The sequence below is a fragment of the Phaethon aethereus genome (genome assembly GCF_964289735.1).
Source record: "Phaethon aethereus genome assembly, chromosome: 28".
NCBI classification, from domain to species: domain Eukaryota; kingdom Metazoa; phylum Chordata; class Aves; order Phaethontiformes; family Phaethontidae; genus Phaethon; species Phaethon aethereus.
In genome coordinates, this window is record NC_138604.1 from 3,281,510 (window position 1) to 3,294,206 (window position 12,697).

The 12,697-nt window shown below is 54.1% G+C and overlaps 1 protein-coding gene across 1 annotated transcript in view; it reads left to right on the plus strand.

Annotated features, from left to right (window-relative positions):
* The window catches only part of SETDB1 (SET domain bifurcated histone lysine methyltransferase 1), a gene marked incomplete at both ends in the record, with an annotated part of 11,972 nt that extends 518 nt beyond the window's left edge, over positions 1-11,454 (plus strand). The window contains 14 exons of the mRNA XM_082011577.1: positions 7-49; positions 952-1,081; positions 1,476-1,614; positions 3,744-3,902; positions 4,635-5,237; positions 5,510-5,626; positions 5,923-6,092; positions 6,992-7,608; positions 8,257-8,285; positions 8,542-8,674; positions 9,334-9,499; positions 9,972-10,183; positions 10,675-10,763; positions 11,337-11,454. Coding sequence (XP_081867703.1) covers positions 7-49; positions 952-1,081; positions 1,476-1,614; positions 3,744-3,902; positions 4,635-5,237; positions 5,510-5,626; positions 5,923-6,092; positions 6,992-7,608; positions 8,257-8,285; positions 8,542-8,674; positions 9,334-9,499; positions 9,972-10,183; positions 10,675-10,763; positions 11,337-11,454 — 2,725 coding nt within the window. The remainder of the gene's footprint in view (positions 1-6; positions 50-951; positions 1,082-1,475; positions 1,615-3,743; positions 3,903-4,634; positions 5,238-5,509; positions 5,627-5,922; positions 6,093-6,991; positions 7,609-8,256; positions 8,286-8,541; positions 8,675-9,333; positions 9,500-9,971; positions 10,184-10,674; positions 10,764-11,336) is intronic.
* Positions 11,455-12,697: the final 1,243 nt, after the last annotated feature.

The window sequence follows — 12,697 nt, forward strand, 5'->3', positions numbered from 1 at the left end:
ATCCAGAGTGGAAGAAGTGGATGGCAGTCTGGTCAAAATCCTTTTCCTGGTAGGCCAGTTGCCCTTCTCCCATTAGGGGGGGACGACGGGCTTTAATCTGAGTTGGGGTGGGCTGACTCTGCTGGGCTGATCAAGTCCGGTTTCCCTGCTAACGTCAGACAGGGTCCTGGAGCAAGCAGGTGGTTTGCTAAGTAGGCAGACCGCCAGTTTCTGCTGTGCATTGATGTGAAGGTGAGACTCTCATTTGCATGACGAAAGCTTCAAAAGCCTTTTAAAGCATTTTGCATGTGAAACTTCGAAGTGGTAGAAGAATAAGAAACAAAATCCGTCATCTGCAGGTACTGTGTCGTGGTCCCTTTCTTGATGTAAACACCGACCCTTGTCTTCTCTCCAAATAGAAGTGTGGGTTTGAGAAGCAGGAGAGAAACTGAGCAGAAGCTGTGATATTCTGCTTGCTCAAATTCTACAAATCACAGAAAGGGAGCAGACATGCTACCTGTGCCCGCTTGGCTCCCTTCCTGACTAGATAACTGCATAGCGGCTGGGGAAGACACTCTGCACTTACAAATGTAACCTCCCCGTCCTTAGAGCAGACGTGGTTTGTGCTGAGGAGTTAGCTTGTCTCCTGAGGGAGTCTGGTTTCTCCAACAGTGCCTTGTTAGTCAGTTGTTGGGCTAAGAATAGAACTGCATTTGAAGTCTGGGGTCTTGGTATTGGACCTCTTTCCTCTTTCTAGATTTGGTTTGTATTCAGCGTTCCCCCAGATATGATGAGTATCTCTGTGTCTTCTCTTGGCTGCGTGGTCTTTCAAGAGCCTTCAGGTCAATGCTTTGCCTCCTTTCCGTTCGGTTCTGCTCACTGTAAAAGCACACTGCTGTCTGCCAGGCCTGTATTGTGCCTCTGGAAGCTCTTGCTGTAGGTGCTGCGAGTGTTGCCGCCTTCTTGCTGCAGGATGATAAACGCTGTGAGTGGATTTACCGGGGTTCCACACGTCTCGAGCCCATGTTCAGCATGAAAACTTCCACGGCCTCCACCCAAGAAAAGAAGCAAAGTGGACAAGCGAGGACTCGTCCCAATGTCGGTATGTGGTATCTTTTTCTTTAATGCGTGTCCTGGAATTCGAATGAACGCGTTGTGGGTTGGCGGGGGCGGGTGGGTTGTTTGGTTGGTTTTGGTGGTTTTGGTTTGGTTTTTTTTTAGCAGAACTCCTGGCGATTTAGGATTCACAGCGGGCTTTTTCTCCTGGCATAAAGATGCCGCAAAACCAGACTGCAGTTGTGTGAAGCGGCCAAAATCTGTTTGGGGTGACCGGCTGTGACTCGGAGCTCAGCCAGTGACCCGCTGTTAATTGCAAATGCTTCTGTTTTGGTTGCCTTCGGGAACTAAATCAATGTTTTTGTGGCTAGTACAACAAACTTTGGTTGATGGTAGAGACTTCTCCTGTTGATACTTCGCTTTTTCCCCTTCCCCACTAGGCGCTGTCAGGAGCAAAGGGCCTGTTGTACAATACACACAAGATTTAACGGGAGCTGGTACCCAATACAAACCTTTAGAGCAAATGCAGGCAGCCTCGCTGGCTGCACGGTCTGTTTCTCCGCAGCCTGCTGAGATGGAGTAAGTACTTGAGTCGGTTCTCTGCTTCCGCCACTGCCTCCTTTGCGTTTCGTCTCCAGCTCTTTCAGGCACCACCCTTTCTGTGTAGAGTAATCCTCAGGTGCAGGTTTCCTCCATGACTAGGCTCACTTCCTGGTTACACAAATTGGTTTTGGTCATGCTTCTAGGGGAAACTATAGATAAAGGCTGCTGGATGAGTAATTGGGGGCGGGAGAGCCGGCAGCCCAGCACCCCCTGAGCCAAACGCAGTGTTCTTACCCAGGGCTAAAGCTTCGCACATGATGTATTGCTCCTTCTCTTCTGAAAATCTGAATTGCTCCCTCGTGTCACGATCCAGGCACTGGCCCCCGGCTGCCTTGTATTCCTCCACTTGGACTGACCTGCTCGCAGACCTCAATGGCACTGAGAACTCGAGATCAGTGATTGTTGTCGGTGGTCACGGACCACACCTGATAAAGCTCGGCCATGGCCAAGTCGCACACGTGCCCGCTGCTGCCAGGGGCCGGAGCGGGACGTTCTCAGAGGTGCAGGCTAGTGTCGAAGGAGGCCTGGATGAAGGAGGAACTCGGCCTTGTGATGAAGGGAGCGTGTTGGAGAACACCGGGGTGCCTGAGCACGTGGTCCGGGATTTTAATTACTTTCTAGGGGAGAGCGATGCTGTCCCAGTTCATTTTTGTCACCACTGTGGATTTCCTATCAGGATTTATGGACGCCTGGCCCCCTGCCAGCATGTCTTCTGCCGTGACTGCGCCTTGCTGCATGGGCAAAAGGGAGAAAGGAGATGTCCCAGCTGTAAGGAACCTGTGCAGCAAGTGAATCTTTATTCACCGGATGCCCTCTAGGTGTAGCAGCGTCTGAGAAACCTCACCTGCCCCCAGCCTCCGGTCTCGGGAGGGAGTTCCTCTCCAAGTACGGGTGCAAGAGGACCCATTCTGCCCCTGGATTTTTTCTCTCCCCACAGAGGCTTTGACTTTAGGATCCTGTTGTCAGGTCTATTACAAGCAGACACTACAGACATTTCCCCGCCCTGCCGTTAAACTGCTTTTTACGACAACTTTTTTAAGACAACTGTTTTTTAACACTGACTGAAGGCAGCGTACTATATCTGTGTCCTCGCTGTCCCAAGGGATGCTGTTGGGTTAAAAACACATTGGGTTCAGATTATTAAAACTGGGAGAATGGTTTCTTCACTCTGGTGTTTTATTTGCTCTGAGGAAGACCTGGTTCTCTTCCCTCCCTAGTCTCACTTTCAAGTTCTTCTGTGGCGCCAGGGAGCTGCTGTCAGCCATTTCTGACTGTTTCAAGCCCGTTGACGGATGCTTTTTTCTCTTGCCCTTGAATTTTGCAATGTGTGTTAACACCTTGCTTTTAAGGCAGGCGTTTGCAGAAACAGTCGCCCCCTCCTGCTCTCCCTGTCTCCTCCCTCTCTGCCCTGATAACATAACTAAGTTCTTCCACTTGTGGGAAAACTTTGGCCGCTTTGGGGTGTTTTTCTGTTTAATCGGTATAGACGGATTGAAAACCTCCGCTGTTGTTTTCTCGGGGCGCAAGAGCTAGTGTCTTCCAGGTGCCTCCCACCCTCCCGACGTTGTTCATCGGGCTGCAGGGGTGTTTGGGAGCCCCTTGTAGCCCTTTCTTCAGTGATGTTATTGCATTCCCTTGCATAATCTTATCTTGTTACTTGGTATGGACAAAAGAGTCCTCTGTACTTGTTCCTCCCACTGCTTAGTACTCTAGCCCTGGTTGAGCCTCTGTAAACTCTTATTTCTTCTATTGCAGGGGTTTCTTCATGTACTGGTTTGTCCGGCTTCCTGAAATGAAGGCCTTGGACATCCTCGTTACACTGCCTCTCACCCTCGTGCCTCACTTCCAAATAAATAGCAGTGTGGCAGAAGTCCCTTTTAAACGTAGCTGAGTTCTGGCATTTGGTTGGGGTTGTTCTGGGATCGCTGTAGCACAAGTAGTCAGAAATGAGCTGATCTGCACACTCGTTAGGAAGAAATCTGCTCACTTTCTCTTGGATGGGGCACTGTGGGAGAGTTATTTTGACTGCCCCTTGTCTGCCTAAATCCTACCGGTTTTGTGAGCATGTGCATCTTGCAAATCGCCTCCCTTCTTCCCTCGTGCAGATGCTCTGACAGTCAGCTGGCCCAGTCGAGAAAGCAAGTGGCCAAGAAGAGCACTTCATTCCGTCCTGGCTCCGTGGGCTCTGGGCAGTCGTCACCTTCTTCACCTGTCCTAAGCGATACACCTCCGGCGGGAAGGACCGGTGCGTCCCAGCAGCATCGGTAAGCAAATTGTTCACGCTTATTACAAAATGCAGCAATATCCCTGCATCCTTGTGAGAGTTTGGGATGCTGGTACAGATTTGGGGCTAGTTTGGTTTAGCGCAGGTTTATTTTGTTATGGGCTGACACCTCTGCTCACCAGCTTGGCTGGTCGTGAACATTTGTCTTCCTCTTACCTTGTTCTCTCTCCCAGACAACAGTTTGTTGCATTTTGTTGTTGGCTTGAGCTTGGAGGGTCTCTTATCAGTTCTGACCAGAATTCACTCCAGTGGGACCCTGGCCAAAGCCTCTGACCCTGCTTGTTTTTAGAGGACTCTTGTTTCTACAAGCTTTCTGGGGCTGGGGGGAGCTGTTACCAATGTAAATCTGCAGGTGGCTTTCCCACAGCGGTGGCTTTGTGGCAGTCGGTCCACAGCACAGAAGCCATTGATCCCAGTTCTGAGACCACAACCAGCTTGTGCTTGTTTCTGCTTCCCTAGTTCTGATTTGGGTGGGATTTTGTGTGTTCTCTGCTGCCGATAATGCTCCCTTGGGGCCTGCCCAGCCTTGCTCCCAGGGGACGCTGGACCTTCTGTCTAATTGGACTAAGCTGCGAAGCCAGCGGGGGGTCCCAGCGTGTAACTAGCAGCTGCTTTGACAGGAATCAAGTGCCTAAAATCCCTTTGCAGTTTGAGGAGAAAGCCCCACTTCCTTAAGCCGTGGTTGCTCAGTGTATCCCTTTCCCTGGAACAGGCTCTCCGGCGGCCAGGCAGGCAGTGGCACAGCACAGGCCTTCCATGGCATGATGGACCGTGTGCCCAACGAGCCCTCTTACCGAGCCCCGCTGGAGAAACTCTTCTACCTGCCGCACGTCTGCAGCTACACCTGCCTGTCCCGCGTCCGTCCCATCCGCAGCGATCAGTACCGCAGCAAGAACCCCCTGCTCATCCCGCTGCTCTACGACTTCCGACGGATGACAGCCCGCCGACGGGTTAACCGCAAGATGGGCTTCCACGTCCTCTACAAGACGCCGTGTGGGCTATGCCTGCGAACCATGCAGGAGATCGAGCGCTACCTTTTTGAGACAGACTGCGACTTCCTTTTCCTGGAGATGTTCTGCCTGGACCCGTATGTGCTGGTGGATCGCAAGTTCCAGCCCTACAAACCCTACTACTACATCGCAGACATTACCAAGGGCAAGGAGGACGTGCCGCTGTCCTGCGTCAACGAGATCGATAACACCCCGCCTCCGCAAGTGGCCTACAGCAAAGAACGTATCCCTGGCAAAGGCGTTTACATCAACACCAGCTGGGAGTTCCTCGTGGGCTGCGACTGCAAAGACGGCTGCAGAGACAAGTAGGTGACTCCTTGCGTGCCGCTGGGCCTGGGGCATGGAGGACAGCACCTGGGCTGTGCTGCCTGCCCTGATAACAACAGGAGCGGACCTGCTCTGGACTCTAAGCCCATGCAGCTCTGGTTGGTTGCAGGTTTGACTCTCACGTCAAGCCCTGCTTGCCCGTCTCCGCATATACGCGTGCAGAAAGATGCGATTTCTTTTCCTTCCTGCAAAACCTGTGTGGAAAACTGACCTCTGGGGCGTGGGTGGGTTTTTCTGTGTCTCCCTCTAGATCGAAATGTGCCTGTCACCAGCTGACAGTCCAAGCGACTGGCTGTACCCCGGGCGGGCAGATCAACCCCAATTCAGGATACCAGCACAAAAGGCTGGAAGAATGCCTCCCGACAGGGTAAGTAGAGCTGCATCTTCTCCTTCCCGCACGAAAACCAGCCCCAGAAGCTTGGCCTCCGATGCTGTCAGAGAGGCACTATTTCCCAGAGCCAAGTGCAGATACTGAAAACCTGCCTCTGTTCTCGATTCATCTGCTGATGTGGGGCCCCGGATCTCCGTGCATTAACCGCAGAACCTGGCAACTGCTGAGCTTTAAGTTGCTGCTGCATGTCCCTTTGCATCGTTACTGGTACAACACCAAGTCTTGGGATGTTGCTTTATCAAGGAAGGTGTCCCTGTTCTCCTTTCTTTCAGAGTTTATGAGTGTAACAAGAGGTGCAAGTGCAACATTAACATGTGCACCAATCGCTTGGTCCAGCACGGGCTCCAAGTCCGACTGCAGTTATTCAAGACGCAGAACAAAGGCTGGGGCATTCGCTGCCTTGATGATATCGCTAAAGGCTCTTTTGTCTGCATCTACGCAGGTAGGATCTCACCCTGCTGAACAAGCAGGTAGAAGCCTCTTAGTTTTGAAACGGGTGCTGTGAATGAGAAGCCTTTGTTGAGCCAATGCCCTTCCCAGTGGTCACGTGTATTCAGATAGGAATCTGCTCAGTTTTGGTTAAGGAGGGGGTGGAATAAGAATTCAAAAAGATCTGGTTGTGTCAAGCTTGTGTCAGGCCTGAGATCTAGGCTTTGTTTATCGCAAAATACAAAATCCAGCAGAAGGGTGCGAAGCTCTTCCTGTGCTTGTTAAGGGGACAGGAAGGTGAAAACGTAGATGATGACCTTGCAGCACTTTGATTTCCTGATTGATGCCCCTCCCTTGCCCAACTGTGAACCGAGATGCTGCAGAAACCAGTGTGGCTGCAGTGCCAGTGTCCAGAGAAGCGCTCGGATCCCCAGAGCCGCTTCTGCACGCCGAGGGTGAATCAACACATACCTACTTCCTGTTTACACCGAACCAGTCGCTGGGACATCGGCACAAACCCATAAAATGCAGAAGTTGCGCAGCACGGTTGCGTTAATTCTGAAATGAAGCTAACCACAGTATTGCCTGAGTTGTGGTGCTCTCGTTTCTTGCCCTTAATATGGCCTCTGCGCTACACCCTTGCCTCCAGGCCGTTGGAGGAAAAGCAGTCACCCAGTTCGAATTGCTCTTTAGAGGTGGATGGATTTTAGCAAGGGCCCACTTTAGATCAGCTGCGTGCTTCAGATTTTCATTACCTTGAGTATCGGGGTAGTATGTTGTCCTTTCCCAGCCCGGCTTTGGTGGTGTCAGTCCTGTTTGCTCCTCAGTGAACATTTGGGGAGGGTAAAATTTATGGGGTAGGAATGTCATCTCCGGAAAACTCACACTTAGTTTTCTATTCCCCACCCCCAGGGAAAATCCTAACAGATGACTTTGCTGACAAAGAGGGCTTAGAGATGGGTGATGAATATTTTGCAAACCTGGATCACATTGAGAGCGTGGAGAACTTCAAGGAGGGTTACGAGAGCGACGCAAAATGCTCTTCTGACAGCAGCGGGGTGGACCTCAAGGATGAAGAGGAGGAAAACACAGGCACTGAGGAGCAGGAGGAGTCCAACGAGGACAGCTCTGATGACAACTTCTGCAAGGACGAGGACTTCAGCACCAGCTCGGTGTGGCGCAGCTATGCCACGCGACGGCAGACACGGGGCCAGAAGGAGAACGGGCTGTCGGAGACGGCCTCCAAGGACTCGGGGCTCACCCGGCAAATCAGCCACGATGAGACGGCAGTGGCTGCCTCCTGTAAGCTGCCAGTGTCGGAGGAGACCTCCAAGAACAAAGTGGCCTCGTGGCTGAGCTCCAACAGCATGTCTGACGGCTTCCAGGACAACGACAGCGCCTCCTCCTTCAAGATGAGCGAAGGCGGCGAAGCCAAGGCCGGCAAAACAGAGCTGCCTGGTGAGAGAGAGAAAGCCTCCGCTTCGGCCCTGGGTGACCTGGATGGAGAGTCAAAGGCATCAAAGAAGGACGTAAGGGAGGGCTGTGGGACTGGGAGATGAGTATTTCCCCCTGCCTTGGGGGCTTGGAGGAGGCATCGGAGACAGAGAGATATGCCTCAGCTGTGCTCTTGCACGAATGGCTTCTCTACCCACGCAACACGACTAGGTGGACTGCGGTGCTGTTTGGTGTCTCCTTGCGTGGCTTACTTGGCCTTTGCCCACTGTGGTGGGGCAGGGAGGTGCCTTTCCCCTTCCTGGGGGGAAGCTGTGGCACAAGAGGCTACAAAGAAGTCGTTCGGCATGAGCTGAGCCGAACATCCCTCCTGCCCTGGGCGCCGCGTGCCTGCGCAGCCCTGAGAGAGGGAGCTCCCGCCTGCCCACATACCTGAGGTGGTGTGGAGAGTGTTCAGGCAGGGCTGGGGACAACAGGGAGGTGGAAGCGGTCTCCTTCCACCCCCTGCTCTGCAGAGGGGACTCGGAGACCCACCGTGTGGGGTGTGGAGGGTGGGAGACCTGTGGTCATAACTTGCAGCAGCCCTGGACTGGGCGTCAGGCTGAGTGGTGGGGATGGCCAGCGTCGCACACCCGGGCTGGTGTTTGGGCAGCATTCCCACGGGAGGGCTGAAGAGTGCTCCGAAAGGGAGAGACTTTAATCTTCTGTTTTTCTCCCCTCTGCAGGAACCTGAGGATCCAGCCAAAATTCCCGGGTAAAGTTCTTTAAATTGTATTTTCCCGCTTTTCATTTCCAAATTTGCCTCCGAAAGCGTTGCTGCCGCTCTAGGGCTGCCCCTTCGCTCTATTACTGCTGCTGCCAGAGTGAGCTGAGAGGTTGGGAGGGTTCGGGCTTGGAGACAGCAGCCTTGTCCAGCCCTCAGCCGTCCTCAGCTGCTGTGTCTCTGCCTTGCCAGTGGCCAAGGCTCGCTGGAGATGCAAGCGTGACCCGCTTTTGTCCTCGCCCCGCAGGCTAAGCGACTTGGGAAGGATGTACGGCTACAACCCGAGCCCTCCCAAACTGGAAGGGATCCGGAGGCCAACGAGCAAGACCGCCCTGCTCCAGAGCAGACGGCATTCTCTCGCCCCACAGCCCACCACAGATGTAAGCGGTGATCCTTCGGGCTTCAGACGTGGGCTGGAAGGGGTGGGCCTGGCTCTGCCACAGCTCCAAAGCGGTTTGATGAAGATCTTGAACCTTACTTTGGGCTGTTTCCATGCCACTTTCACTCCCAGTTGAACACCAGTTGGTTTCCTTCAGACAGTGGGGGTCTTCCATGGTTCGGAAAGCCACAAAACGGAGGACAGCCTGGTGTTTGGGCCACATGTTATAAGGGGATGTAGCACCTTGGTTCGCATACCCAGCACACCAGGGACCCGTTGCTGGGCAGAGCCGGGTCTAGGAAGCCGTCCTGGGGGACGGTCTTTGGGTTTTCTCCCTTCCTGGTGAAGCCCAGAGCACCTAACGGTGCAGGCTCATGAGTCTGGCAGCCTGGGTGCTGCAGGACTAAGCAGCCCCTGAAACCCCACCGCGGGTTCAAACACTGGCCTGCGAGACGGGGTTTCTGTCCCGCTCCAGCTCCAATCGCAGTGTCCACACGTGTGATCCACTTCGAAAGGGCTTCCTGGCGCACAGAGGTCCCGCTGAAAGAGAGCAAACCACTACCGGGGAAAAAGGGAGCCCTGAATGTCGCTTGGAAAGCGCTGGAGCCATGTTCTCCCCTGACCCAAGCTGCGCTCAGGAGCCGTTAATGCCTTTCGCAGGACGTGCTGACCCTGTCGAGCAGCACCGACAGCGAGGGGGAGAACGGGCAGGCGGTGGCGGGGCAGGCCCAGGGCACCACCAACGACAGCGACGACATCCAAACCATTTCCTCGGGCTCTGAGGAGGAGGAAGGAGACGACAAGAAAAACCCCTCGTCTGGGTCAGGTGAGGACAGCTGCTGGGGGAGGAACAAGGGCTGAGTGCGGAAGGTACAGAGGTACAGCAAGAAATTTTGGCTAGAAACCACCAAGAAGGGCTGATGAGGATGGAGCAGCTGAGAGCGTGGTGTGTCCTGCTCCAAGCACCTCTGAGCTATGTCTAACGACCGGAGTCTGAAGCTTCCCCGTGTGCTGGGTGCTGCAAAACCCAGTCCTCAAGTACTAGGTATTGGTGGATTATCTGAGAAAAAGCAGCTGCGAGACTTGGTATGGAGGGTCTCCAGGTATCCGCTGGTCAAGCAGAGAGCTCCCAGGAGCCCTCCCAGGGCGATATTTTAGATCTAAGGCATCCCTGAGGGCTTTATTAATTACCCCCGTGTGAGAGAGGAGAGCGTCTTGGGCCAGCAGCACTACTGTGGGGTTCCTCTTCTGGAAGGTGGGGAGAGCAGGTGGCAGGGTGTCGTCTTCTGTCATGGCAGGTCCCGTCAAGAGGCAGGTGGCGGTGAAATCCACCCGAGGCTTTGCCCTGAAATCGACTCACGGCATCGCCATCAAGTCAACAAACATGGCCGCGGCTGACAAGGGCGAGAGCGCGCCCGTCCACAGAACCACCCGCCAGTTCTATGACGGAGAAGAGTCCTGTTATATCATCGATGCCAAGCTGGAAGGGAACCTGGGCCGCTACCTCAACGTGAGTCACAGCCCTTGGCAGGGGACAAAAGGGGAACGGCCCTTGGCAGCCGAGCAGGGAGAGGGACATAGCTGGGGTGACCTCTCCTTCCAGTGGCCTGTTCCTCCCCAAGACTAGATAAATACAGTAAAAAAAAAACAAACCAAAAAAAAAAAACCAGAACCATGGGCAAAGAGCAGGACTAGGAGGATGATCCACCCCCTCCGACTGAAATAAGGCAGCTGCTCCGTCCCCGTGACGCGTGGCGAGCAGGATGGCTCAGTCAGTCCTTCCAGGGCCGTTACCTTTGTGAGCGTGGTGGATCTTATGACTCATGCCTGGTTGTGCAGGCAGGGGAGGGAGCGTGTCCCATTTCGGCAGGCTTCTGCTGGGCTCAGCGGACAAATCGGGAACACCGCTTGTTTATAAAGGCTTGTGTTTACTGTGGGCTGCTTCGCATCCCTCCTGACGCAGGAACTTGCTCACCGCGTTTGTCTCCGCTCCCCTTACAGCATAGCTGCAGCCCTAACCTCTTCGTGCAGAATGTTTTTGTGGACACACACGACCTCCGCTTCCCCTGGGTCGCCTTCTTCGCCAGCAAGTGAGTCGTGGCGCGCGTGGGGAAGGGCTGCCCGTTCACAGGGCTTGGTTGGACACTGCGCGACCAGTGTGGGCTGGGTGTTTCCTAGTCCTGCTAACCGCTGACCCTGGTTTCACACCAGCCTGAGCGGGGAGAAGCTTGGAGCTGAGTTGGGTGAGGATCTCTCTTCTGTGCTGGAGATTCTGGTGCGATTTGCATCAGTTCTAGACCTTTCCAAAGGGGCGAGCTAAGCAGGGAGCAGCTGGCTGCCCAGCTTGTTGGAGTCACAAACCTTGCAGGCAGCGCCGGGCGGCGGTGAATCCCTGCCACGTGCCTCTTGGGCACTGCGAGTGCAGCGTCTCCTCCGTGAAGCCTCACGGGAGTGATTCATCGGGGAACTTTGTCCCTTTGCTCGCTTGTGGAGCCAAAAGGCAGCTGCGCTGCCTGCTTCACCCTTGCCCCAGGGGAAGCTGGACTGCGCCGCACTGTCCGGAGAGCTCATATATAAGCGTCGCTCTCTGCTAGCAGGAGGTCCAGCTTATCCTCTGTGTTGGAATGGCCTCTTCTCCCACCCTGTGCTTTTTTTTTCCCCAGGAGGATACGAGCTGGCACAGAGCTGACGTGGGATTACAACTACGAAGTGGGCAGCGTGGAAGGCAAAGAGCTGCTATGCTGCTGCGGGGCTATTGAGTGCCGAGGGCGGCTGCTGTGAGCCCACCCATGCTCCCACCGGAGGATCCCTCTGAGCCGCAGGCCTGGTGCTGGCTTTCCCTTTGCGAGGGTAAAGCGTCTTCTCAAGAGGTGGTTGTTTAGTCGTAACCATTAGAAAGCTGAGCACAGCGGCTTCCCGTTCCCTTGACAATTCCAATGGCAGATGGACACGGAACAGAAACCTAACCTGGCGCACGCGGGATGGCTGCGGTGGGGGCCATGCCCCAACCTGATGCTGTGAGTTTTGCTTCTACCACGTCCCAGGGGCTACGGTCACCCTGCGAGAGGACAATCTCTCCCTCAGCGCCGCAGGAAAGGATGTTACCAAGCCGTCACCTGCCTGAGCTGCCAGCAAGCAGCTGTTCCTGCTCTCTTCCAGCTCTCTGCCAATTTAAGACACAAAGCCCTGGGCAGCTACAGCTCCCGCTGGTGCTGCTGCCAGCTTTCTAGCAGGAAGACTCCAGGGAAGCACTTCACCACTGGGACCGAGCCATTGGTGTCCCTGCGGTCTTGGGACCGCACTGGGAGGGAGCGAGGATGGTGGAGATAAGCCCAATCTGGATTTAGAGCTGTGACGTGAATTTAAGTGGGAGGAAAAAAAAGCATCTGTCTTCAACTGTGATATGTTGTAAAGAATCTTTTCATTGTTAAAAAGCAATAAAGTATGTTTTTCTATTAAAAAAAAAAAATCCCCCTGAACTTTAGACACAGCAGAAAAAACCCTGAAGGAGCAGGATTTAACCACTTCCTTCAGCCTTGTTTCCACAGGGCTTGCAGGAAAACTGCCAGAGGCAGATGGGCCCGGGCAGGTTAAGATGCGCACCAGCACAGGGAGGCAAAAAGCTTCCCCCAGGCAGTTTCACCTCTCTTTCCTTCCAGCAAAACAAATACTCATTAAATCCTCCCCTTGTTAAAACTACAGCAAAGCTGGTTGAATGCTCCTTGCTTGGGAGCAGATTGATGCTGGCTGCCTTCTCCCTCCGTCCTAGGATACAACCGTAGGCTGAAAATACAGACTTCGGCTTAAAAATAGCGCACTGAAGTTGCAGTTGAGACAGCCTTGAACTTGACTTAGTCAAACCAAACTCGATTCGGGCACCTGCAGCTGGGGGTGGGGAAGGGCAGAGCTGGCGCAGGCGGCAGGGAGGGTGGAGCAGCCGTGGACGCGTCCCGAACCGAACGGCGGCTCCGCAAGTCAAACTCGCTCGTTTTTATTTTTCTCCCCCGGCAGCAATGCGCAATGT